Source organism: Aspergillus flavus, chromosome 8, assembly GCF_009017415.1.
Source record: "Aspergillus flavus chromosome 8, complete sequence".
In the NCBI taxonomy this organism is placed as follows: Eukaryota; Fungi; Ascomycota; class Eurotiomycetes; order Eurotiales; family Aspergillaceae; genus Aspergillus; species Aspergillus flavus.
The window spans coordinates 2,607,153-2,630,967 of record NC_092403.1 but is presented as its reverse complement, the minus strand read 5'-3'; the positions used below and the strand labels follow the sequence as shown (position 1 = coordinate 2,630,967).

At 47.9% G+C, this 23,815-nt stretch overlaps 10 protein-coding genes across 10 annotated transcripts; 4 read left to right on the top strand and 6 right to left on the bottom strand.

Moving 5' to 3' along the window:
• Positions 1-169: 169 nt before the first annotated feature.
• Positions 170-2,022, top strand: F9C07_13067 (uncharacterized protein; the record flags this gene model as incomplete). Its single annotated transcript, XM_041295754.1, has 2 exons — positions 170-654; positions 711-2,022. The coding sequence occupies 2 exons, from the start codon at positions 170-172 to the stop codon at positions 2,020-2,022; spliced, it is 1,797 nt and encodes a 598-aa protein (XP_041150915.1).
• A 245-nt stretch (positions 2,023-2,267) lies between these two features.
• On the bottom strand, positions 2,268-4,960 carry F9C07_2287674 (Zn(II)2Cys6 transcription factor). The gene is made up of 7 exons (XM_041295766.2): positions 4,938-4,960; positions 4,708-4,847; positions 4,260-4,659; positions 3,767-4,184; positions 3,124-3,708; positions 2,955-3,046; positions 2,268-2,895 (listed from the first exon to the last, which is right to left on the bottom strand). Exons 2-7 carry the CDS (start codon positions 4,748-4,750, stop codon positions 2,565-2,567), a joined length of 1,869 nt encoding a protein of 622 aa, XP_041150916.2. The 5' UTR covers positions 4,751-4,847; positions 4,938-4,960; the 3' UTR covers positions 2,268-2,564.
• Positions 4,961-6,595, bottom strand: F9C07_2287673 (Anhydro-N-acetylmuramic acid kinase). The gene is made up of 3 exons (XM_041295767.2): positions 6,440-6,595; positions 6,295-6,369; positions 4,961-6,231 (listed from the first exon to the last, which is right to left on the bottom strand). The coding sequence occupies exons 1-3, from the start codon at positions 6,509-6,511 to the stop codon at positions 5,062-5,064; spliced, it is 1,317 nt and encodes a 438-aa protein (XP_041150917.1). The 5' UTR covers positions 6,512-6,595; the 3' UTR covers positions 4,961-5,061.
• A 273-nt stretch (positions 6,596-6,868) lies between these two features.
• Positions 6,869-9,171, top strand: F9C07_2287672 (putative transporter). The gene is made up of 5 exons (XM_041295755.2): positions 6,869-7,503; positions 7,555-7,644; positions 7,705-8,114; positions 8,209-8,400; positions 8,462-9,171. The coding sequence occupies exons 1-5, from the start codon at positions 7,098-7,100 to the stop codon at positions 8,972-8,974; spliced, it is 1,611 nt and encodes a 536-aa protein (XP_041150918.2). The 5' UTR covers positions 6,869-7,097; the 3' UTR covers positions 8,975-9,171.
• A 169-nt stretch (positions 9,172-9,340) lies between these two features.
• Positions 9,341-11,014, top strand: F9C07_2224593 (acc synthase; the record flags this gene model as incomplete). The annotated part of the gene is made up of 6 exons (XM_071509753.1): positions 9,341-9,427; positions 9,460-9,621; positions 9,696-9,951; positions 9,982-10,435; positions 10,515-10,593; positions 10,766-11,014. The coding sequence occupies 6 exons, from the start codon at positions 9,341-9,343 to the stop codon at positions 11,012-11,014; spliced, it is 1,287 nt and encodes a 428-aa protein (XP_071367486.1).
• A 3,019-nt stretch (positions 11,015-14,033) lies between these two features.
• On the bottom strand, positions 14,034-14,987 carry F9C07_2196976 (uncharacterized protein). The gene is made up of 3 exons (XM_071509404.1): positions 14,666-14,987; positions 14,493-14,617; positions 14,034-14,440 (listed from the first exon to the last, which is right to left on the bottom strand). Exons 1-3 carry the CDS (start codon positions 14,781-14,783, stop codon positions 14,402-14,404), a joined length of 282 nt encoding a protein of 93 aa, XP_071367485.1. The 5' UTR covers positions 14,784-14,987; the 3' UTR covers positions 14,034-14,401.
• Positions 14,988-15,074: 87 nt separating this feature from the next.
• Positions 15,075-19,029, top strand: F9C07_2287670 (putative ankyrin repeat-containing protein). Its single transcript, XM_041295757.2, has 3 exons — positions 15,075-15,319; positions 15,382-15,725; positions 15,877-19,029. Exons 1-3 carry the CDS (start codon positions 15,186-15,188, stop codon positions 18,714-18,716), a joined length of 3,318 nt encoding a protein of 1,105 aa, XP_041150920.1. The 5' UTR covers positions 15,075-15,185; the 3' UTR covers positions 18,717-19,029.
• A 1,142-nt stretch (positions 19,030-20,171) lies between these two features.
• Positions 20,172-20,455, bottom strand: F9C07_2175642 (uncharacterized protein). Its single transcript, XM_071509374.1, has one exon. It carries the CDS (start codon positions 20,413-20,415, stop codon positions 20,212-20,214), a length of 204 nt encoding a protein of 67 aa, XP_071367484.1. The 5' UTR covers positions 20,416-20,455; the 3' UTR covers positions 20,172-20,211.
• A 325-nt stretch (positions 20,456-20,780) lies between these two features.
• On the bottom strand, positions 20,781-22,185 carry F9C07_2264573 (uncharacterized protein; the record flags this gene model as incomplete). The annotated part of the gene is made up of 1 exon (XM_041287761.2): positions 20,781-22,185. One exon carries the CDS (start codon positions 22,183-22,185, stop codon positions 20,989-20,991), a length of 1,197 nt encoding a protein of 398 aa, XP_041150921.2. The 3' UTR covers positions 20,781-20,988.
• Positions 22,186-22,932: 747 nt separating this feature from the next.
• Positions 22,933-23,430, bottom strand: F9C07_2287668 (uncharacterized protein; the record flags this gene model as incomplete). The annotated part of the gene is made up of 1 exon (XM_041287762.1): positions 22,933-23,430. The coding sequence occupies one exon, from the start codon at positions 23,428-23,430 to the stop codon at positions 22,933-22,935; it is 498 nt and encodes a 165-aa protein (XP_041150922.1).
• Between the last annotated feature and the right edge of the window lie 385 nt (positions 23,431-23,815).

Here is a 23,815-nt window from a genome sequence, read left to right as displayed (position 1 = left end):
AAGGATTCTGCGGGAAAGGCTCAACCATGGCCCACGCACAATAAATGCCCTCCACAGACACTTGCTATTCCGAGTTCTCTCATGAACCTATTTGCTATAACAACAGCTGCAGAGCCTCTGTCTCCCGGCGGGGCCAGAGTCCGCTCTTGTGCGGGCACCTCAATATAATATGTCTCCGATAACTTATAATCACCTCGCCGATTGCGACCCGGTTCCAGACAAACGACCCCACTCGCCAGCGCCAGCGACAGTGTCAGAGTCAGAGTCAGTGCAAGAGACACAGACACCAGCCGCATGGGGCATTGGATGGAGGTGTCCGGCCCTGATGGTCGGGCTCGTTATTTCTGGTGCGATGCTGTCCGTGGGTCATCATTACTATTACAAGAGCTTCGACGGCGGTCGTGTCGCGTCTCGCGAGGAACAAACGTGGGCGATCCGGATTGGAACTGGCTTTGCCTTTTCGATCAAATCATGCCTGGTGTCCGCGGTTGGCCTTGCAGCAGTGCAGGAGACCTGGGCCACCCTCCGTCGGAAGAGTGTCCGGCTCAGTGGGATCGATAGCATGTTTGCCATCCGGGACAGCCCTCTTGCTTTCCTCACCCTGGACTTATGGATCTACGCAAAGACGCTGACCGTGCTGGGGATTGTTTCCTGGTATGTGCACCTCCATGGCTATTGGTGAGTCTATGACTGATTCCCGATCCACCCAGGCTGATTCCCCTGACGGCGATCGTTACGCCTGCAACCTTGACCGTGGTTACGTATCCAGCCAGGGACAAGATCGAGCGACTCGTGCCAAACGTTAACTTCGACCCATCATTCTGGCGGAATGAGGCACAATTCGATGAGATGTGGCACATCACCTCCCCATCTGGCAACATGGCCCGCCTCTTCACCACCATGGCCTCATCAACCCAAGTGCTTCCAGTCCCTGCACCGTTCTCCAACTCGTCTTACGAGCTCTCCTTCTGGGGTCCTTCCTACAAATGTCAGCGACTGGGCGAAGCTCTCATGGAGATAGACGGGGTGACACAGAAACTGTGGGATAGCGAATTTCCAGACCCGCAATTCCAGACAACAAGGATCTACATGGGGACTGCACCTTCGAATCTCAACAATACCATTTTCATATCAGCTGCAGGCAGCAATCCGCTGTGGAATGACAACGCCACACAGCCTACTGAGCTTGTCTGCCAGCTTTGGAATACCTCCTACGTGGTCGACATGCGTTTCACCAACGGCATTCAAACGCTGACGCCGATCTCAGTCGACCACGTCGCCTATGCCAACTGGAGTGAAGGGGCAGCTTCTAGCTCCGCAGCGCCTTCATACTCAGGATTAGATCCAACAGTGAATGCAGGCTTCTACATAATGCACATGATCCTCTCGGGCCTTCTCCAAGGTGAACTAGTCCAGAGTAAGAGAGCAGGAGTATTAGAGAACAAGACTGTTGCATCTACGACGACATACACCGATACGTCACTTGCGTACACAGGTCTCTTTAACTGTCCAGAACTATGGAACACCAGCAGCTATTATTATAGCCATGGCAATGACTCCACTAGTTTCTGCCGGAACGGAACCTTGGCCCAGGCAATCCAGGACCTCGGCCACAATTTCACCTATAGTCTTCTCAGCCTCAATGGCGGAAACACCACCGTCGAAGTGATGGACCTAACCTACCGAAACTACTATTTCTACGGCCCTACATCCTTGATAGGAGCTTACATGAGTGCGCTGGCTGTCACGATTGCGTGCGTCGTCGTCGGCTTCTGCTCCCTGCGACGAAACGGCGTCCCCCAAAACAACTCGTTCTCAAGTTTCTTGATGACGACGCGGAATCCGGAGCTGGACCGCTTGGCTGTTGGTCATTGCTTGGGATCCGAGCCGCTGAAGGGGAATATTGATAAGGTTCGGTTGCAATTTGGGGAGGTCGAGGGCGCGAATTTGCAGCATAGACATGCGGCGTTCGGGTCCAAGGGTTCGGTGACAACCCTCTCTAAGGGCGAGGATTATTACTAGGCTGGGCTAATGGAGATATATTTTGTAGTCATATCATTGTCAAATCATCTCACTTGTCCGCAACATATTCTGCTCACATGGATTTGATCCCTAAGGTCTTTATATATGTTGAACATGTCGGGCTCGAGTTGTCCGCGGCATGTTTTTAACCTAATCAACTACTCGATAGCTCTAAACCATGGCTTCTTTTCAGAAGACGAAATTAGTTTATATCACTAATTATGCACTAATCTTTAGTTATCTATGACAGGTACGTATGTGCTTTAAACATAATCACTACACTGTGGTATGGAGCTGCGCCTTGCTATTGGAGATGGCAGAAGCAAAGGCCCTGCTCGATAAGATCCAACCTTTGCTGACCTTCTTGGATGCCTGAGTATGTGAATCGAGACGGGACCGCTGTTAAGTAAAGAAACAGATACCATGGCAAAATGGCGCCGAAAGATACAAGAAAAACATTACTTAGTTATATGTGTATTATACATCAACGCCATGGCAGGAAGATTGGAGGTTTGAAAAACCTAGATGAGGCAAGGAATCATCTAATTATCTGTCTTCGCTAACGCCATTGGAAACATCCCTCCCAAAGAGCCAGCACCGGATGACCATGGCCAATCATCCAGTAAGTCTGAAGGAAGCTCAAAGCAAGCCAGTGGATCATCAAAGTCTGCAGACTGGACTGCAGTAGGTTGTACGTAGCCTTCAAAGTGTTGCGATTGGCCAATTTCAGCCAGCCCAGAGTGCATACCAGCATGCCGAGCCTTATCCATGTACTCATCTATCCGCTTAACTTGTGTTTTGAGTCGTTCGCTGGCGCCAGTGGAGCGGGTAAGTGCTGACTCCATTTGATACAGAAGTGTTGCCATCTCTAGTCTACTTGTCAATTAGCAAGCTTTGCCGTAAACCGCCACAGGATACTACTCGATGCTTACAGAAGCTTGCGGACTCTTTGATAAGACGCCTCGGAGAGGCTTCCTTCCATGACAGATCCAAGAATAAAACCAATTCCACCCAAGTGGTAGAGCTTCCGAAAGGTCAGCACGTCCCTATCTCGACTGGTGGGAGCGGTGAGGTACGAATTATGCCAGGCAAAGAACATACCAGCGGAGAACTGATCGCTTTTAGATATTCAATCGGGACTTTGGTAAAGACGCTGAGCACGTTACCAGCAACCTCGCATTTCTCCTCTATTCCTTGGTCCTCATTTGAAGAAAGGATCATGTTTAGAAGCTGGAGCGTTGCTTGGATATTGGCCGATTGGAATCCAACAATATCATTCTCAGGATCACCAGTGACAGGTCCAGTCAATCGAAGCTGCGACGGTAAAGCTGAGAACATAGAATGTACATGCTCCATAATTAAACGGCCTGGGACAGGGCTCGGGCGAAATAATGACCAGGGGCTCTCATTCTCGCCGCGCAAAGTTTGCCGCTGGCCGTCAATAGCATGCTCCAATATTCTGTAAAGATCAGTAGTGAAATTCCACCCCCGCATCCAGACAGAGTGTTCATAAGTATTGGACGTCGGAGTGGTACAATCCGCCGATATTTGTGATTTGCTTTCGAAATCAAGCAGGTCGTCATTTATCTCTCTGGGGTAGCGAACGTTGGACTGAATTTCTCTGAAACGGACCATGCCTCCCCATACAGTCGCCGAATACACATCAAGTGTATACATGGACCAGAACTAACTTGGGCATTAGTTTGACTTTGGTCATAGGTATCGCATGTGCACAGTGACATACCAGCCTCCGTCGAATCTCAACCTCAACGGTACTCAAGTCATTCGGCCATGACTTCTCATCATGTAGCCCTTCCATAATACTTAATGTATGATAGTGTCCCAGATATTGATGCATATCCCGGATCTGACCATTTTGGATAGCGGTGATGCTGAGAATGGCACATGCTCTCATATATTCGATGCCTCTTGCTGCAGCCAGGTGGCGAGGTATAGACTCCGCAGCTGCTGTCCAGAAAACCTCCGGTGGTGGATGTAAGAGCTGAGACGGTGATCGCCGATTCGAATATAAAGCGCCATCCCTAGCTCGTGCAGAAGCCAGGGAGCACATTGCCATTGTTGAGGCAAATAGACCCTGGTCCTCCAGATGCATTTTATTATGGAGGGCTCTCAAGAATGACGGTCGATGAAATAAAGGAAATCTGTGTAGTACAAGGCAGTTAGTTCGGATACAATTGCCTCGCATACCCTGTCAAGGCACAAAAGGAGAGAACTACATCGGGTAGACAATCTCAAAATACACCTGGGCGAGATCCAGTACCACAGACTGACAGGTGATTGCAAGTGCCTTCCAAGGATTTAACAGTGGATCGGAGCTATACTCCTGACCTGCGGTTGGCCAAGAGTTATAGACTGCCATCGATGGTCGAGAATTCACGCCGGACTGAAGAGCATCAGCCGAATGGACTGGTCGAGAAGGGGTGGTAGCAGCCCCGACTTCCCCAATGGGTCGACTTCCAGGCTCATGTGTCTCTTGGAGGGCTCTTCTATTACCACCCCGTCTGCGTGATGGACGCTCATAAGTACAGGGTATATCAAAATCCGCACAGTTCCGACAGCGCTCGAGTGGGCCTCGGAGTTTCGTGCATTTTATGCTACGTCGATGGCAAAAGTCACCTGGGCGCTATGAGAGAGGGACCATTAAGGAATGAGGGTGTACCGTACAAGCCTTTGAGGTACGCTGGAATTTCCGGGGTCGCTGGGGCATCTTGACCACGCCCACGTAAATTGTCGCCCGACAAGATGCGGTACAAGGTTTACATTCCAACTTCTACATGGACGAGAACGTTGCCGACTGTGATTATGTCAGGCGCCCCACATACTCTTAACACGCTAAAGAAAGTTTATTCATTTTGGCTAACGTCATTGGCTAACATATGGATGACTCCATGTAGGACACAATAGCCGCATGGACGAATCTCCATCTATAAGCTACCCTCTAATTCGACGGATGTCCTCATATGTCCAAAAGGTGTTATACAGTTTGATTGTTGTGATCTCTCCTTATTACTAACACAATCACCATTTGTTGTTCCACTCCTTTCCGTTCACATAGTTGACCACCTCCTTCACTGGAGACAATTCATCCCTATCACCTCCAAACCGCATACCTTGCCGCATCACCCTACGATAGTTCTTGCCTGGTGATACCTTTCCCAACACATATGGCTGCCGAGTCTCGACTCTGGTGGGGACGGGGATAGAACGGCCCACGATCGCTTCCATGCCCTGCCAGGCGAAGGTGATAGCTTCCTTTGCAGACGCGGGGATACCTGCTTGGTCCAGTGCCAGAATCTTCGTGTCGGGGTACTGTGATTGTATATACTGTGTAATATTTGGGTTATACGAGCCACCCCCACACATAAAGATTTCATCAATGGGGAGGCCCTTGGGGGCATAGCGGCGGTAATGGTCAACGATAGACTGCGCGGTAATGCGCGTGACAGTCGCAACGACATCATCTGGACTAAGACCCTTGGATTCAGCCTTGTGAATGAGATCAAAGGCTAGAGTATCTCGGAATACCTCGCGGCCAGTGGTTTTCGGTGGGTCAAGCCGGAAGTACGGGTGAGTTTGAAGAAATTCATCTACCAGATCCTGATCCACTGTGCCGCGAGCGCCCATCTCGCCATTCTTGTCATACTCCCGCTCGCCGTTGGTGTAATGCCGGACAACAGCGTCGATAAATACATTGCCCGGGCCTGTATCGAAGTCGTAGCAGGCATCAACACCCCCTAAGGAATCGGGCGGAATAAAACAGACATTCGCAATGCCACCAATATTTTGGCAAGCGCGCAACTTTGTTGGGTGGTGCAGGATCAAGGCATCGAAGAAGGCAATGAGCGGTGCTCCCTGGCGGCCCGCTGCTTGGTCACTGACTCGGAAATCGGTCACGGTAGTGATTCCCGTGCGGGAGGCAATGAATGAGCCCTCAGCCATGGTAAGAGCACTGCGGACCTCTCCCTCTTCAGGCATAGACAGAAGCCAGATTGTCTGTCCGTGGGAACCAATGACGTCAATAGACGAGATATCAACATTGTATTGTGCACAGAACTCCTTGACAGCCGCTGCAAATGTCTCACCGAGGATGACATTCACCTCCGATAGCTCAGAGGGAGAGGTTTTATTATGGAGGATCATATTCATAACCCGTTGCTTGATTGTTTGCTCTAGGGGGATTTCACCATACTGTTGGACAGAAGACTTTAGTCAGCCTAAATGGGATTTGGACGGCATGGGATATTAGCATACCTTGAGAAGCTCGAACCTCATGGGTGACTCTGGTGTTTCTTGTTGGAAATGGCACAGAGCACAGTCGATTCCATCCTATATTTACGTAGGTAAGCTTGCATCACTTCCTAATCGTTCGCTGCTCATGTCATGTTCGTCTGCTTACCATCGAAGTACCGCTATTCAGTCCCAGGACGGTCAGGTCCAGGGACCGGGACACAGAAGGATTAGGATCCATATTATCGTAACGCAAAGAGAGCTTGAGACAGTGACTACCAAAACCCCTCTAAGAGGAAGGGTGGAAATAAATACATGAGTCGCGGCTGCAGTCCATATCTGGTCCGCTTTGGTTGCCAGAATGCCTCTTTTGAAAGCCGACGCTTAGACGGCTACACGGCTATGGAGAGTCATACTGGTAGAAATCGATAAGGTTGTGGAGTGGCCACCAATGACCCACTGTATATGGTTCGGTTCTTGCAAGTCTACAAGCCGAGACGCTTAAATGCTTAAACGGTTAAAGGCCTAAACGGTAAAACGGCGCCACTCCCACAAACCCTTGTTGGACGCATGAATACTCAGTTCTTCCATGCGGTGCCGCTCAACGTTCTTTCCCCAATAGTTCTTGTCGTCCCCAAGTCCCTGGATCTTGCGGGGATTCGCCACGTTGTTTTAAGGTTGGCGAATTCAGGAATGCAATCTCAAAATTCAGTCGTATTATAGGCCACGGTATAAAAAGCCCAACCACCGCCTGGTTGAATCACATTTTGTGTTTCAATGAAATTGAAAGCATATTTGATTGATAATCCCATTCAGTGCATTTTTGCATGTTTACGACTATGGGGTATGCCACGTTCTATAGGGTGTTATCCCCACGCCAACTCAATGTCATGATTCAGGCTTTTTCCCTCGTTTGCATATTCTTCGAGGGATATGATCAAGGTGTCATGGGAGGCGTCAACAGCTCTCCAAGATATGTGACCGAGGTTGGAATTGGCGAACCCGATGGCACAGTCACCAATACCACTCATCAGGGAGGTATTGTTAGCATCTACTACCTTGGATGCATTTTCGGTTGCTTCGGAGGTGGCTGGCTGGCCGATCGGTTAGGCCGTATCAATGGTCTCTTGATCGGAGCTTTTTTTGCGCTGGTGGGAGGCGCTTTGCAAGCTGCAGCTCAGAGCTCAGACTTCATGCTCGTCGCCAGGGTGGTGACAGGCGTTGGCACTGGTGGTATGCCCGCCTTCCATTCTTAAACCTATTAGAAGACGCTGATCCGGCTAGCTTTGACTGGGATCGCACCAGTACTGGTATCGGAGACGTCAACAGCTGATCACCGCGGAGCCTTCCTAGGATATGTCTTCATTGCAAACTGTGAGTGCCAGATCTGATATAAAGCACCCCTAGAATCTACTGACTGGATTATCTTGGTAGATCTGGGGATTTCTGTCGCATATTGGCTGGCATTTGGCCTTGCTTTCATCAATCGGGGCTACTCAGATATTCGCTGGCGTTTTCTGTTAGCGTTTCAATGTGTTCCGGCACTTATCCTGCTGCTATTCATTAAGATGCTGCCGGATAGTCCGCGTTTCCTTGCATCTGTCGGTCGTTATAGCGAAGCTCAGGAGGTCCTTAACAGGATCCGTTGTCATAAAGCCAGTCAATCAGAGATTGACCTCGAATATAAAAATATTATTGCGACAGTGGAAGAAGGCAAATCGAGCTCACCTGTTCAATTTGCTAAGATCTTGATTGGAAAAGGCGGAAAGCCCGGCGCCAATCTAGGCCGGCGCGCCTGGCTGTGTGTATGGCTCCAGATTATGGCATCTTGGACTGGAATTACAGTATGTTTTTTTTTTTTTTTTTTTTTTTTTTTTTTTTGTTTTTACAAAGTATTGGTTGTATACATAATGACGCTAATCGATATCACTTTTACAGGCCGTTACTGCATATTCTCCTGTTCTGCTGAGGCAAGCCGGCTACAGCGAGCTGACCCAAAATGGCCTTGCCGGGGGGTTGAATACGATCGGTATTCTGGGTACGATAATCAGTGCGCAGATCGTCGATCGGATCGGGAGGAGGAAATGTTTGATTCTGGGCTCCGTCATGTTATTCATTGTCGAGCTTGTAGTAAGTGCCAGAGCCCGTACAAGCTGTTTGTAGCTCTGATGCTAAGATGTATCCACTCCAGGCAGGATCTGTGTACGAGGCATCCCTTCATCGGCCGGATAAAGCTGATCAGCTTGCCCCCGCTGCTGTTGCGATGCTGTTCTTATTCAACCTGGCATATGCAGCGACGTGGGGAACCGTCGCTTTCTTGATACCGACCGAGATATTTCCCTCCAACCTCCGGGCTCAAGGCAATGGCTTTGGTATTACCGGCTGGGCCATTGGAGTTGGGATGACCACACTGGTCAATCCTATCATGTTTGGAAGTATTGGAAGTCGCAGTTACTTCCTCCTTGCTGGATTGAATCTACTGTGGGTTCCAGTCATCTACCTATTCTACCCAGAGACGCGTAATCGAACTTTGGAGTCCATTGAATATCTTTTCTCGACCTCGAGACCATTTCATTGGGATATGGAGAGAGCTTATCGGCTGTGCAAGGAGAGGAAGGATCAGGAACATATTGATGAGCAGGCTATAAAGGCTTCGAGTCAGGATGAAGTTCAGCAGGAGTTTTACGAGTCTATTCCACAATGAAGTATAAAATGAGGGTATTTGAGAACGTGTGAATGATTTTCAGCTGATGTACTTTGGCGGAGTTACGTTGAAAGCTTCACGGTATGAATTTCGGGATTTCTATACCAGAAAGATATAGAGAACACGAAAGAATCAACTCCGAGATTTCTTGAACGAATGTATTATAAGGAGTAGAGGGTCGGCTAGTAGCTGTTCTATAAATACAGGTTAGACATGGAGTATTTGCAAAACAGCTTTGTAGAAGGGTCCTGTGGCGGTGATACCTGGAATCAAGTATGGACGGCTAACGAAGACAGAGTCGAGTACATACAGTACATGTATTAAAAGATGTGACAGCAAAATACGCCGTGTATGTTACAGCATAAGATGTCAAGCACTAGCTTGAAGCTAGAACCCGACACGGGAGTTCCCCAACTCTCACTCATCTCCCTACCTTTGGCAGAGCTCCATTTGGTTTCCAACAGGCTTGCTCGTTCGAACAACAGTTGTATTCCAGTAACAACCTTATCAACCATAACGGCATGCTTTCTAAACGTGGGGAAACGTATGCCGAGGCCGGGTTGGCTAACGGTTACCTCGGCCATCTAAAAGCCCCCTTCGATAAAGAAAACAAAGAAGGCGTTGTGTGTTTCAGCAATGCAGAAAATGTAAAGCAATAATGCAAGCTTTCTTTTTGCAATACTAGATATGTACGCGCATTTACTAACTGAAAGTATGCCAGTTCCTGATGCAAGACGTGATACTGCATTATATTCGCACAAGAGCAGCATCAGGACTTGACCGTACAAGACTTACATACCGTGAAGGCCCCTTCGGCTCCAGACGTCTCCGAGAAGCCATGGCTAAGCTGATTACCACCTACTTTTACCCTGCTTCACCGATCACATCTGACAATATCCTTTTCACGAGCGGCGTAACGAACCTAAACGCAGTCTGTGCCCCATGTCTGACCGATCCCAAGGATGGGATATTGCTCGGTCAGCCCATCTACGGCTCCTTTGACTGAGACCTTTCCGTTCCCTCCGGCTGCCAACTTATCTACACTTCCTTCCAAGGGGACGATCCATTCGGTCCAAGTGCTGTGATTCGGTATGAAGAGGCCTTTTTAAAAGCACGAGATGAGGATGGGGTGTCAGTCCGGGCTCTCCTAATTTGCAACCCTCATAACCCGCTTGGTCGATGCTACCCGCGGGAGACTCTAGAGGCGCTCCTGCAGTTCTGTCAAAAGTATCAGATCCACATTATCAGCGATGAGGTGTACGCATTGTCGGTTTACGAAGAGAATACCTACACAGATGGCTTTATTTCTCTTCTATCAATCGAACCGGCCAACATCGGGGTAAATCCTGCCCTGATTCATGTACTATACGGGATGTCGAAGGATTTCGCCGCGGCGGGTTTACGACTGGGATGTTTGATCAGCCAGAACCAGAAGTTGTTGCAGGCGGCATTATCTATAAGGTAAGGGGTTTTCAGCCTTCCATTATCTTCACATAGCAACTATCTTACCTCGGCGCGGCAATGCGGATAACTCGTTTAGTCGTTTCCATTGGCCTTCGAATATATCATGTAGTATTGCTACTATCATTCTCGAGGATCAATCTTTCATAAAGACTTTTGTCAACTAAAGCCACCGATTACTTCGTTCGCATCGGGACTTTGCAACTCAAGTCTTGATGGGGGCGGAAATACCTTTTGCTCCAGGAGGTTAAGTCTTCCCTTCGTATTAACTCGTGAAATGTGGAATTCACACTGTGCAAAACCAACCATTGTTTTTCCTGCAGGATTGAGGGGATCTTTCTGTGGGTTGACCTTTCTAGGTGCTTGAATCCTACACTCATCGCTGATCAAGGCGGCTGGGCCGCAGAGTTGGATCTGTCCAGCCGGTTACTACAGATTGGGGTGAGGATGTCCTCAGGTTATGCCTATCATAATGAGGTTCCAGGTTGGTTCCGCATCACTTTTTCGGTAGAAATGGAAACCCTGGAGGAGGGTTTATCAAGGTATGTTCCGCTTTATGGTGTGCTCGTAAATGAATGACTAGGTATTAAAAGTGCGTCTTCGCAGGATTGTCAAGTTCTAGCTCAGCTTGGGTGGATCATCTTAGAACCTTGTTAATGATGTCTCGCTAGTATTCGGTGTTTTGAATGAAGGATTAGTAGGGAGGAATCCCATTTTTTGGTCGGAACCACAGCCTTTTCTTTCTATGATCGAGATAATGCTATTGACCTCCCTCACGATCAGCCGGTCAAACCACCCGATGTCCCTGGTCTCCATATCTTCCTTCCAAGAGAATGATTCAGCACTCTTGGCCCATAGATACCAGCACTAACTCTGCTTGCAGTGATATTATGCTAAACTAGGGGCACTCAGCTTCCCACACTTTGTTTTACATTCTCCTTGGGGACGATGGAAGGATGGCCAATACATAGTATGCCATCTAACTCTCCCCAATGCGGTTCAATATCCTACTTCGTCTAGGGCCATCTCTCTCTTCATATAGGTTTTTGAGCGAATATCAACCAACCTCTCTCTGTGGCACGCGTGATAGTCTGGGTCCGCACGAACATCAATAATAGTAACAACGGTGTCGCAGCCTAGATGACTGTCAGTAAGACCAGTAACTTTCCTTTCAAAGTGGCATTACTGTTCCATTGGAGCCCCGGACTACCAGGCCATAAATGAGCAGACACGTTCGCCCTTCATGGTCTATGCAAAAAAAATTAGGTGACGTTCAGGCATGCTCAGGTGAAAGGGGTGATCAAAGCACCTCTGCTAAGCAAGATAATACAAAAAAACAAAAACATACAACAGGAGGGATTCGCTGGTGGTCACCCACCCAACTACTAACCTCCCGGCGTGTGGCTTAAGTACGGCTGAGCGGACGGGAAGCCCTGTTCTCCACACCCTATGGTCGTATGTATTAATTGACTTAATATTTAGGAATGATATAGCATGGTAAGGCAAAACCTGAACCTTTAGCAACGAAGGGTGTGCCCGGGCTTCGAGATGGTGCGCGCATGTGGAGGGACCAGAGCCTTGCTGGGCCCCACTATTTTGGATGCGCGCAGCCAAAATAGTGGGACCCAGCGCAGACCAGTACAGCTAGTTGACTTGGGGATCGTTCTAGGGGAAACGTATGTGTTTCGTAGGTATTTTTTCTTCTCTGTCGTTCTTTCTTCCTCTTCTTTACTGCGTATATTTAATCAATACACTAACCTCTGCTGTGTGGATTCCATCGAATATATTCTCCAATGTCCCTCTTATACACCCTAGCGTTATGTTCAGCTGTCACACCTCGAACAACCACCACACCTCTTTTCTTTATTCCCTCTCTCATTTCTTTTCCGTCGCTCTCTAATTGTGAAAATCCAATGTAAGGAATAATATCACTCTCTATATTACAGGACCACCAGTGTCAGGCTATTTATAAGCTGTGCACAGTCGGTTAAGGGGCGGTATGTTAGGGTTACTCTTTAGGTGCGTCATCCGCTTCTACTACTGCGAAGAATGATCCAAACCGAATAACTTCCCCCCCCCCCGGGGCCAACGAGACAACTCTATGCAAATAATATATTTTCATCTGTGTTATAGAACTTAAATTTGTTGTTTCAGTGCATATATCGGACTAAGTCAGGTATAATAACCGAAGACTATAAGCTGGAGCAGGTCAGATGGGTATATATATATTTAGACCACCCCACCTAACTAGATTTTATATCACGCAGGACACGCCCATCGCCTCTGAGAATCCACAACAACCCTCTTCAGCTCAGAAGCTAACCAAAAACAATAAAAAATAATAAAAAGATAACTATACAGCTGGAGGGATTCTCAGGTGTCACTCATCCAATAATTAACCTTCTAGCGTGTGAAGTTGGGTTAGCAGCCGCTCGGACGAGCTAGTGGACGAAACCGCTATGCGACATTAGGATGAGTAGCATGAGTCTATGATAGATAGAGGGTAAGCGATTCACTGGAATTTTTTCGTTCTCCGCTATTCTGCGGTCTTTACTCGGCAGGGTTGATCATCCTAAACGCAGGCGCACTTGGCCGAACAATAGCTATAAAACCCAGGCGAAAATGCTGCTCGCTAGAATATGTCTCCAGCATTGGCTGATTAACGTTGCTCACTGCGGTTTGGTGTAAAATGGCGATCTGTTTGTATAATTAGCTTCAAGAGCTTGAACTAATCTGACTAGGATACAAGGTAGATGCTCGGGAAGTTTATTGTTAGTCGTGTCTTAGAAGAAGGGCAATGGATACCGCAGTAGAATGCAGCGGAAGAGATTGATAACAACAGTATGGGCTGCAAGAACTTTCTTCCATAAGCATGAAGATCAAAAGCTATGGACTGTACAATGCCAAGATGCTCTTATATTAGGGTTATTAATACTTAGGAGTATAGTGTATCGGCCGAGCCGGTCGGCAAACCAGGCGACGGGGCCGCCAAAGAGGATCCTTTCATCTTATTTATTAGGATTTTGTTATTTCCTTCAATTACTTGGAGTGACAGCTCAGCTGGGGAATCTCATCCCTGCCGCGGACATGATCACAAACAGCAGGCATATGTTGAGTTTTAGAAGATGGGGCGTGCGATACCACGGAGATGTAATACAGCACAATCTTTATCTGCCTCATAAACCTCAGTTTATTATCCCAGTGCGTTCAATTGACTAGTAATTCATGTATAGTATCTAAAAATGTAAGCTAGAGCCAGTAAGGCAGCTTGGCGGTAGTTCAGGGTGGGTGTAATAATAGACAGGATGAGCAACTTACTGCAGGCGCATTTATCTTATCTGAGCTGTAAACCCGATCGCCTGGCTGTAAATATTTACATCCGCTACTAACAGTATTAAGATGGATTGGACACTGAAATCAGCAATTAAAACACTAGCGCGCTTGGCTACATGACATAGCCACAAAATCGTCACGAAAATATGGCTGCTTCGAAAAGGCTGTCTTATATCATTCATCCCATACACATGTACAACTCAGATAACCATGAATGTCTACCACGAGCTTGATTCTTACTGTATTGACTATTTGACCAGAAGAATTGACCAAAAGAAATAGGGCACACCGGTAGCGGAGCCCGCATTTTAATTGCAGAGATACAAGTATTCTAAGGTTCCCGAACTAAGCTTCCTTCTATTCCACGCCGTAACTAGACTGTATTTGTTATCGCATGGCTTTACCGAGTCCATCTTGGTGATTCTAGACCTCCGTTTATTCTCCTTTCTCTAATTCCACTGTCTCGAGGCCCGCCCGGGTCGATGCTTGGAAAGGCTAAATCTCTATTTCACAAATGTGATGGTCATCTGGAAAGGAGACATCAAGACTCCCCCGAATCTTCCTCAAAAGTGACCTCAACTCTTTGTCCATCCCAATGGGCGTTGGAATGAAGCTCGAACAAACGCATGCGAGTCATAATTGCACGAATGTACCGGAATTCACAACGACTATCTTCTGCGAGTCAATCTTGGCTCGGAGCCCAGGGTGGTGTCACTTCACAAACCTGGCTGACGAACTGTACACGGTGGATCTCATTATGTAGCCCTGATTCGAGTAGAATTTCTGGATCGACGTGGCTTGGTCGTGGTTGCTCTCTGGCGATCGAGGCTTCGGTACTAGATTCGACACCTACAAGGCCGGTTAGTTATTGTATTAATTATAACTGCGACGGCGAACCTTGGTGTAAAATCCGCCTGCAAGCATTGGCAACATGACTCCCTATCCCGAGAATGGACGAGATTCCAGTGAAAAGAAGTGTGATGAACGATATTGATGTGTCTATTGACCAAGGCATTTTCGCTGCATGTTGAAAAACTGTCCATCGTCATCCATCTGGATCCTTATATATTCCAGGTGTCAAACCAAATTTTGGAATCATAAGTAAAGGATATCGGCGGGGACCAAATTGTGGTGACGGCCCACGGAATAAACAACAGTACTTTTGTAAACGGAATCAGCCAAGGAAACCAGATTTTGGAAAGGCAACTCTATTTTCAGCCAATCGTGGCGTCAGTCAATTGAGGCGGTGCCCCTGGAAAACAGATTTGGCCTCGTCGAATCAGATCAGCCGTCTCAGCTGACACACCAGCGACAAGGCTATAAGGCTATGCCTTAGCACTTAAGTATTGCTAGGGCACCAACTCTCTGAGAAACTCTTTCTTCACTAGGATGAAATTGTCTTTATACTTACTCTACAATGCCAAAGAAAGCCCCCCGAATTCCGGACGAGACATGGGACCAACACAAAGAAGCGATTATCGCCTTTTATTCAGGGAATCCATTAGACCGAACGATGAAATATATGGTTGAGGAATATGGCTTTCAAGCGAGGTACAAAGTCCACTTTCTCGCTGAAAACCTAGATTCTGATGCTGACGTACGGCTATTTCTAGTAAAAACCAATACATCGGAAAGCTGAAATTATGGGGAGTAGGGAAATATCACCCCGGGAGCGATTGGGCGATCATCCAGTCCAGGAAGCGGAAGCGAAGCCAAATGGGCAAAGATAGCGATGTTCATATCCGTGGCCGCAAGTACACAAGGGAAGAAATTGAAAAAGAAATCGCACGGCACGTTCCTTTGGGACGCGAATGGTGCAGCTCGGATGATGTGCTCCCAGATTACATCACAATCTGTACACCCAGGATAGAACCAACTGGGGCGCTGGGCATACGTCGGGACTTCCTTCTTCGTGACCTTCCTTGGTACCAATGCAATCAGGAGATACACACACTTGGTAAGTGCTTAGTGACCAGTCTTCCGTTCCTTCTGTTTCCCTTCCTCCTTAATATCTCACTCATGCGCTGGTCATACTTTTCGTCCTCCACTACGGCCTTCCTGGCCTTGACGAGGGCATCAACATCAACCGAAACTGACAAGATCATTAGTCTCAGGACTACTCCGAAGGCATTTCGCCCCATCAAGTCCTGGTACATCTCTGGAGATCTCCGTGAGAGAGCTTGCTCCTCAATCCGATAGTGATCTACCACAGCTGCATGTAGGTCCTGATTCTCGCTTGGGGACCAAGAACGACCTCAATATATATCTTCCACCTGAAGACCTGGAAATTGGAAATTCTTCTACCACAAATCTAAGGGCACTGCAGGGCAAGTCACCTTTATCGATCCTCAAGGTCTTCTTACAACGCTTTGCTTTTTTGTCTGCCAACAATCGACTCGATCAATGGCAGTTCAATGAGGTGTTCTCCTGGATCGTGGAGAAAGGTGGCGCGAATATCCTCTTATTTCTGTGTCGGCTTAAGTCACCGTTAATGAAGGTGTTCGCAAGAAAGGTCTTCTGCAGTGCTGTCATGTTTGGAGATATATCGCTTGGTCGCAAAGTGTTACAGTGTGGGGTCCGGCTGCAGACTGATGATCCCTCTCAGCGTTCCCGTTTGACTGATTACCTCTCCACAGCGATCCATGGTAGGCACAAGGCTATGGTTGAGCTACTTTGCAAGGCAGGGGTTCGCCCTGAGGTCAAAAATAGGTGGTCGTGGCGAGATGACTGGGACTTGCAGCTTCCGATTTTACATACATTGCTCGCCTTTGGTGCCGATCCAGAAAGATTTTTCACAGAAGAAAAGACTGGGTTCCCATTAATCAATGCAGCTCTCAATGGTAGCCTTAGGGCCGTGCAACTGCTTCTCAATAGAGGAGCTCGAGTCAATCTTTACCTTGCTCAGTATTATGGAACTGCTTTGCAAGCTGCAGCTTCTCAAGGTCACGTGGAGGTGGCTAGATATCTCATTCAACATGGAGCAGACACCAACGGTCCCTGTGTCATGCAAATCCACCTTACTAATTACTTCTACTTCAGTGATGAGTTAATTCCTCTTCTAACGCCCGTTCAAATTGCTGCAAAGATTAACAATCTGGGTCTTGTTCAAATCTTGCTGCAGCACGGAGCATCTGCGATGGCTTGCCCGGTCTCCGCATATTTTGATTTCAAACTTTATTTTTCTCATCGAGCTGAAGAAGACTGGAACGACACACAGAGATATACGCCTCGGTATGACAGCAAGCATAAAGTGTACACCGCTCTGCAATACGGAGCTCTAAACCAAAATATGGAGATCATCGCACTTTTGCTGTCTACAGGAGTTGCTCCAGACTCCCGAGTTGCACCTTATGTAGATGATACACCCTTGCAAATGTCCACAAGGTTAGGCAATGTCGAAATGTTTCGACTGCTTTGGAGCTGGGGTGCTGATTTAAATGCCCCCCCTGCGTCTCGCAATGGCCGCACTGCAGTGCAAGGGGCAGCAGAAAGCGGAAGCTTGATGATTCTGTTGATGCTTCGGCACGCCGGCGCGCAGATAAATGAACCCGCTGGAGCGAAACAAGGCATGACTGCCTTGCAGGCCGCCTGTTTGAATGGCAATTCTCTGATAGCCGGGGTTTTGCTCGCCCATGGGGCGGATTTAAACTTAGGTCCATCATCCGTGGAGGGCTTAACAGCTATCCAGGCAGCAGCCGCGCATGGTGACATACGGCTTGTGAGAGATCTCATTACCCTTGGGGCACAGGTGAATGCCCCGGCAAGCGAAGGAGGCAGGACTGCTCTTCTAGCTGCTATAGAGCACGAATCGCTGCCACTTCTCGAGTTACTAGTGCAGCATGGCGCGGATGTTAATGCAACCGGAGGGTATGGGTTCCTGTCTCCACTTAGCGAGGCGGCCAGTCACGATTGGCTCAAAGGAGTGCACTTCCTTTTGGAACATGGTGCGAATGTTGATGCCACCCCGTCTGACCCGGATGAAAATGAGCTATATGCTCTATGGGAAGTATTAAGCCCCCTGGGCTGGGCTATCAGAAACGCCTCCGTGGAGATGATAGATTTGCTGTTGCAACATGATGCCGATGTTCTTGGAACAGTTATATTCTATTACTCTAACTCTCGAAGCGCACTGATACATGCAATACACGAAGGAGCGAATTTTGAAGTTATTGAATTGCTTCTAGCAAAGGTCCCCGATTTGCAAAAACATCCTGGATGGGAAAACGCGCTTAAAGTTGCTCTAGTGGACTCCATTGAAGTTGGTACTATTTATCGTCAACGAATACTTGAGAAGATAAACTTACTGCCGCCGTTGCTTCGTCAGAGAGCAATCCAGAAGGCATGGGATGCACTGCCTACAAATTACGATGGTTTAGATGATACTGAAGAGACTTTGGTGGAGACTATTGAGCTTCTCATCGAATCAGGAGTACCATTAGACTCTCGCGCTGATGATGGAAGCACGCTTGTTCTGCGCACAGCTCGTTATGGTTATGACAAATCCTGCGCTTCTCTTATCGGCCATGGTGCCGCCGTTAACATCTACCCAACAAAATATTCGGGAACACCTCTTCAGGAGAGTATCAGGTCGACTCATGTCAACATAGCTAACGTTTTACTAGAGCATGGAGCAGATATCAATGCCCTCCCAGCAGAGAACAGAGGCGTTACTGCGCTCCAGGCGGCTTCCATCAATGGGATGTTTGAACTGGCTGTACGGCTTCTTGAGCGTGGAGCAGATGTCTCCGCGCCAGCTGCACCGAGAAACGGCAGGACAGCAATTGATGGCGCTGCAGAGCGTGGCCATTTTGATATGGTTCAATTGCTTTTGAACGCCTATGGTGAAGATGCCGATCTGGAGCCGGTACGTCGTCAGGCGGCGGGCTATGCGGAAGAGGAAGGTCATTTTGAGATTTCCCAATGGTTACGTGGGTATTCGGCTGGTTAAATTTGTTGCATGTAAAATGCATGGCCATTCTTTTGTATATTTCGGGTTATTCATCCAATGGGCTTGCTATTTGCGGCCCTTCTCAATTTTGGAATAGACACTAATGCGTATGGAACCTTGGTCAACCAACTCAACCATAGAGTTTTTCGTGGGTAATATAGTATCCCTTCCTTACTAGAGACTATATAGCTAGCACAATGAACAAACTTTGAAACGAAAAGAAAAAAAAAATGCATGGGCTGTGGTAAGTACGATTACTGCCGCGCGATGCTAGTTCAGTGTGCTCTGGGGTGCGTAATCCGTTGATCTGGACGTGAAATCTTGTAGAAGACGGTCTGCTCCTGCCGCTTAACTTAATTTGTAAACTCTTCGGAATTTATGCATTATCAAATTGATGGACAGTAGGAGCCTGTGAATATTTTGCAGACTGTCATAATAACAACTCCTTTGATCTTGAATTATGGGCCTGTGACAAATAGGGCATAAAGAAAGGTTTCCAAGGACTGGCAGGGTGACTTGTAGTATTCTGTATGATATGTGTCAGTCCGGCACCTACATATATCTTGACAGAGATCCATTGTGGAGATTAACTGGGTTGAACATGAACAATAGTAATTGTGGGCGCAGTGGCTTTGATCAAACATGAGCAATGAAAGTTGGACCTTATTAATAGTCACCGTTATGTCCTTAACACAATATAGATTGTCGTGGGACAACTCAGCACATTTAATAAAGTTCAGTATAATTTAAGGTACTGTGGGAGAATATAATTGTTGAATAAGATATGGACACCGAATCAGTCTCTTTCTATAATGATAGACCTTCGCACTGGGGTTAACGATACAAATTCAAGGAACGCTAGAGCTTGTATACCGAATAGCCATTGCTGTTGCCATTCATAGTGTCTCTCTCTGTCTTTGCTTTTGACTTTAAAACTCCCATTGATCCTATTCTTTCTTATGCTCCATCCACTGTAAGCACCACAGGAATAAACTGCAGCACATAATACGCACACATCCTGGACAAGAAACATAATAATGATCCCGAATTATACATACGTTGCAAGGCCGTGCCATGCTGCCACAACAGTCATCAACATAATAGACAGAGAGTGGCTGTTCACCAAAGGCGCAGTTATAGCCTAGGTATTTACTACAACCTATTCGTGCACAGCAAATAATAGACGCCGTTGATGCTCATCCGACAGACCTGTCCAGCAACTACACATATCAGCCAATAAGTCTCACGCTACCTTTTATTGACAGCATAAGAAGTAATTATTTCGCATTGCATTTCCGCTGGATAGACTCAACTGTCAGTCTACCGCCTTTAATAGATGGCTTAAACACGGCTGAGCCCAGCTTTCCACATCCTATGCTCGTATGTGCCAATTTAGTGGTTGCAGAGCTTATATATTGCATGTTGTTTCTTGATGTTATCGAGTCACAGGGCGTTCGAAGCTCTGGAACTAATTATAGCACTGCAAAAGGGTGTACTATATTGATATGCATAGAACTTCTACCTCCTTCTTGTCCAGTTCTTCTCGTTGCCGCTGTATGGCTTCCAACTTACGACTGAGTTCCTCTTCAAGGGCGTTCTTGTTAAACTCCATCGCCTTGATCCTGACTTGAATATCGAGATGAAGACTCTCCAGTTGTGACGTGCGCAGTGTATCCCGCAAAGCTTCCGTCAGTCTCATAGCCGAAACTATGAATGCGTCAATCGCTATAGTTACGACGAACTTCGTACTGCCTCCAAGATAATATAAGAGAGGACGCCCATGATAGTACACTGATAAGTAATCCCCATCGACCATCTCACAGTGTATACAGTATATCTTATATCGTAAGATAGTCGATAAGGGTGGGATGTGTAGTCATCCGGTGGTGGGCCGGGGGCATCCAGGTTTTCCGTATCCCAGGCCTGCAAGTCTGGCCTTGATGACCATCGCTAACTACCAGTTAACTAATAGTATACGAAGAGGTTAGCTCACATACAATCCTAACTAAGAACTGAGACCAGAAGAAATAGTTTTCACATAGACTTTTAAACTGGGCCAACGAACGGACAGTAAGCAAGTATCAGCACTTATTCCAGTTTCATCCAACCTCGCTTGTCCAAACAGGCATTGACACCATATACCTTTAATATGTCTGCCAAGCCGTCCGGTGATTAGCACAAATGAAGCCCCTCCTCCATGGCCGTTGCACATAGCAAAAAGGCAAGGGAGCAATATATCCGGACCCTTCCTAGCCATCACATCCCCAACCTACTAGGTATCGCGAGACACCTGTGGCTCTAACAATCGACGCCTATTCCACGCAGAATAGACCTGCCCCCAAAGTGGGCTGGTGCCATATACATTAGCCATGTCTGCAATCATAGCACCAGTAATGTCATGTGAATTCTCGCGAGCGATCTTCTCCCATGGTAGGTGGAGACCTTCACGGTAGTGAGGTTCCCCCAAATTTCGTACGCTCAGTAGAACGACATGTAAACCTTCATCTTCAGAGCTATCGACGCACACACTAGTCTCGCACGACCAACATTCGATTTGGGGCCAGTAATATGAATCGCGTACGAAAGGGAGGAGGTCAATGTGCGGACAGAGGTATATCCGCTCAGTAGCGTCATGCGGCCCGGAGAACCAAGGAATCACCCCACGAGGTCTTGGTTGGTAGCTGCTCATACGCACACGATATCTGGTCAGAGCTTCCAGCCGCTTTCTGTCATTCAAGGCGACCACTATCTCAAGGTCAACAGACACTTCCGGGATACTTGGTATTGAACATTGGTGTAGAAGAGAGGACCGGTCGTCTATGATCAACGGCTGAAAAGCTTCGCGGATACGCTGGGAGAGTGTATCTGTACGTCCTGTATATAACCACCGTTCTAACCGAATTCGGTCGAAATAAGTCAACGAGAGGCAAGAACACAGATCTATAACACGCGCCCCAAATATGCATTTCTGGGATCGTAGTGGCAGTGATTCGATACCTGGCCAGAACAATGCGCGTGGCTGTATTTTTAAGCATGCCGCACAGTAAAGCCACCAGTCATCTTGGAGCTGAAGCAGAACCTGAGTTCTTGGAGAAATTAGCGGAGCTTCATTGCTCGACAGAGTGTCAGATATCCTGAATGTTTTACAGGCCAACAGCCTTGGCCAGGCTAGTTGCTCATCTTGAAGGGTCGAGCTAAAGAGTCTATACAGAGGCTTGCAGCTGAGTGCGAGACAGACCTGAGACGGGAGCGGCAGCAGTGGGAATATTTCGAAGAGGATGTCGAGGGGAAGGTTCAGAAGTGGGGGTATAAAGATGTCCTGTAGCTCCTGTGGCGGTGGTGGAGGGATATAGATGTCCTGTACCTCCTGTTGCGTTGGCGGAGGGATAGGCTTCGACTTGCGTCTGAATAGTCGAAGGAAAGACCGTATCTTTGCACCGAGGAAAGGGGTCATGATAGCCGAAAGCATTTCTAGGTTTTAGTGTGGATGAAACAGGAAGGCTCCAAGATGATGGATGGAGAGGACTCTGACAGGCTCGAAGTGGTCGATTTACGGACGGAAGAGCGCCATCATACTTTGAATGACTGCCGTCACTGTGGAGTCATCCACACAAATGCATAACTTCGATCTCAAGGAATCTGAAGGCACCTCTGAAAGATATACAAAACCTTTCCTGAATAGTGTGGGCAAATGAATCAGTCACTGTGCATGAAAGTAGTTGGCCTCTCGTTAATGACATATCATTCATTGACAACACTCAGCAGAACCCATGCAGTTTATCACAGGAAATTACCCAAGACAGCATGGCACAGGGAATGACGTCAAGCAATGTCGTTCGTGTGAGAGCTCTGGTGAGGTGATGATAGAGCTATTGGATTGACGGACAAGAATTGTATGACACAGAAGTACCAGCAACACCCGCCCATATGTCACGACCAGTATCCTCTTCGCTATTTATCTGCACCATGTTTGTCCGCCTGATCTGCTAACGAGGTACTATCGAGCGCGATCGAGATCATCGTGGCAGGGAGGAAAACCGTGAACTCGTCTTAGCTTCACCCGAAGGCTACTAGTCATCAGCACTGCGTAGAAGTGCGAGTTCGTTGCTGATGGGCCCTCCCCATCGTCAGTGTGGCCGCACCAACGTGGATCCACGGGCTTCGGTGAGTACCGCTTGGTGTCAGCCCTACCCCATACTACCGAGCTGGACTTGTTCTAGCGGCCATCTTTAGGAGGCCGAAGCACCCCTCTGATATCATAGAACAAGCCACGGAGAGTCCCCTCGAGAGCGCTGCACCCCTCCTCAACTCCACGGAGTGCGTCCTCCCGCGCCCGCAGATCCTTCTCCCACAAGTCCAAGCGGGCTTCCAGCTTGGTCAGGTAGTCCGCCTGCTTGTTCAAGCGGCCTGCCAGCTCATCCAAGCCGGCATCACGCTTGTTCAAGCGGGCTTCCCACCCGACCGAGCTGGCATCTCGCTTTTCGGCTTGTGAGATCAGGTCGTGGGCCACGGTCAGCAGGCCTTGAGTCTCTTGGAGCAGGTCCGTCCTCAGGGCTCTCAGCTCGGCCTCTGGTTCAGAATTGACTTTGGCCTTGTCCTTTGGCCAGAGGACAGGGGCCAGGTGCTTGAGCCAATCCTTAGCATGACTGACGCCTCCAAGAAGATTGGAGGTAACAAGCGATACCCACCAACGCACGTTAGCCCAATCTACCATCGTTATTGGGTAAGAGGATGAGTGGGGGAGGGGGAGGGTGTGTGTGAGTGTGTGTGTGAGTGTGTTATTAAAGAAAATGGTTAACTTAGCTCTGGCTAACAAATCTTCATGCAATGGGCTATAATACCGAAAGCACGGGGAGAAAAGAGAGAAAGGTGGCTCGGGGGCTGAAGTTGGGGCATAATAGCACAGATTCAATCTTCCATGAACAGGAAGGAACGGTCATGACAATAGATCCTTGATACAGCAGGTACCTTGGACTCAAAATCGTAGACAAGGCAGGAGCGCGTGGGTACTGGCCGCTACCAGCTAGGCGTATCGTCGAATAAAGATGTCAATGATGTATTTTAAGTCGGATGTAACCATGTACATTGTAGTAAGCCCT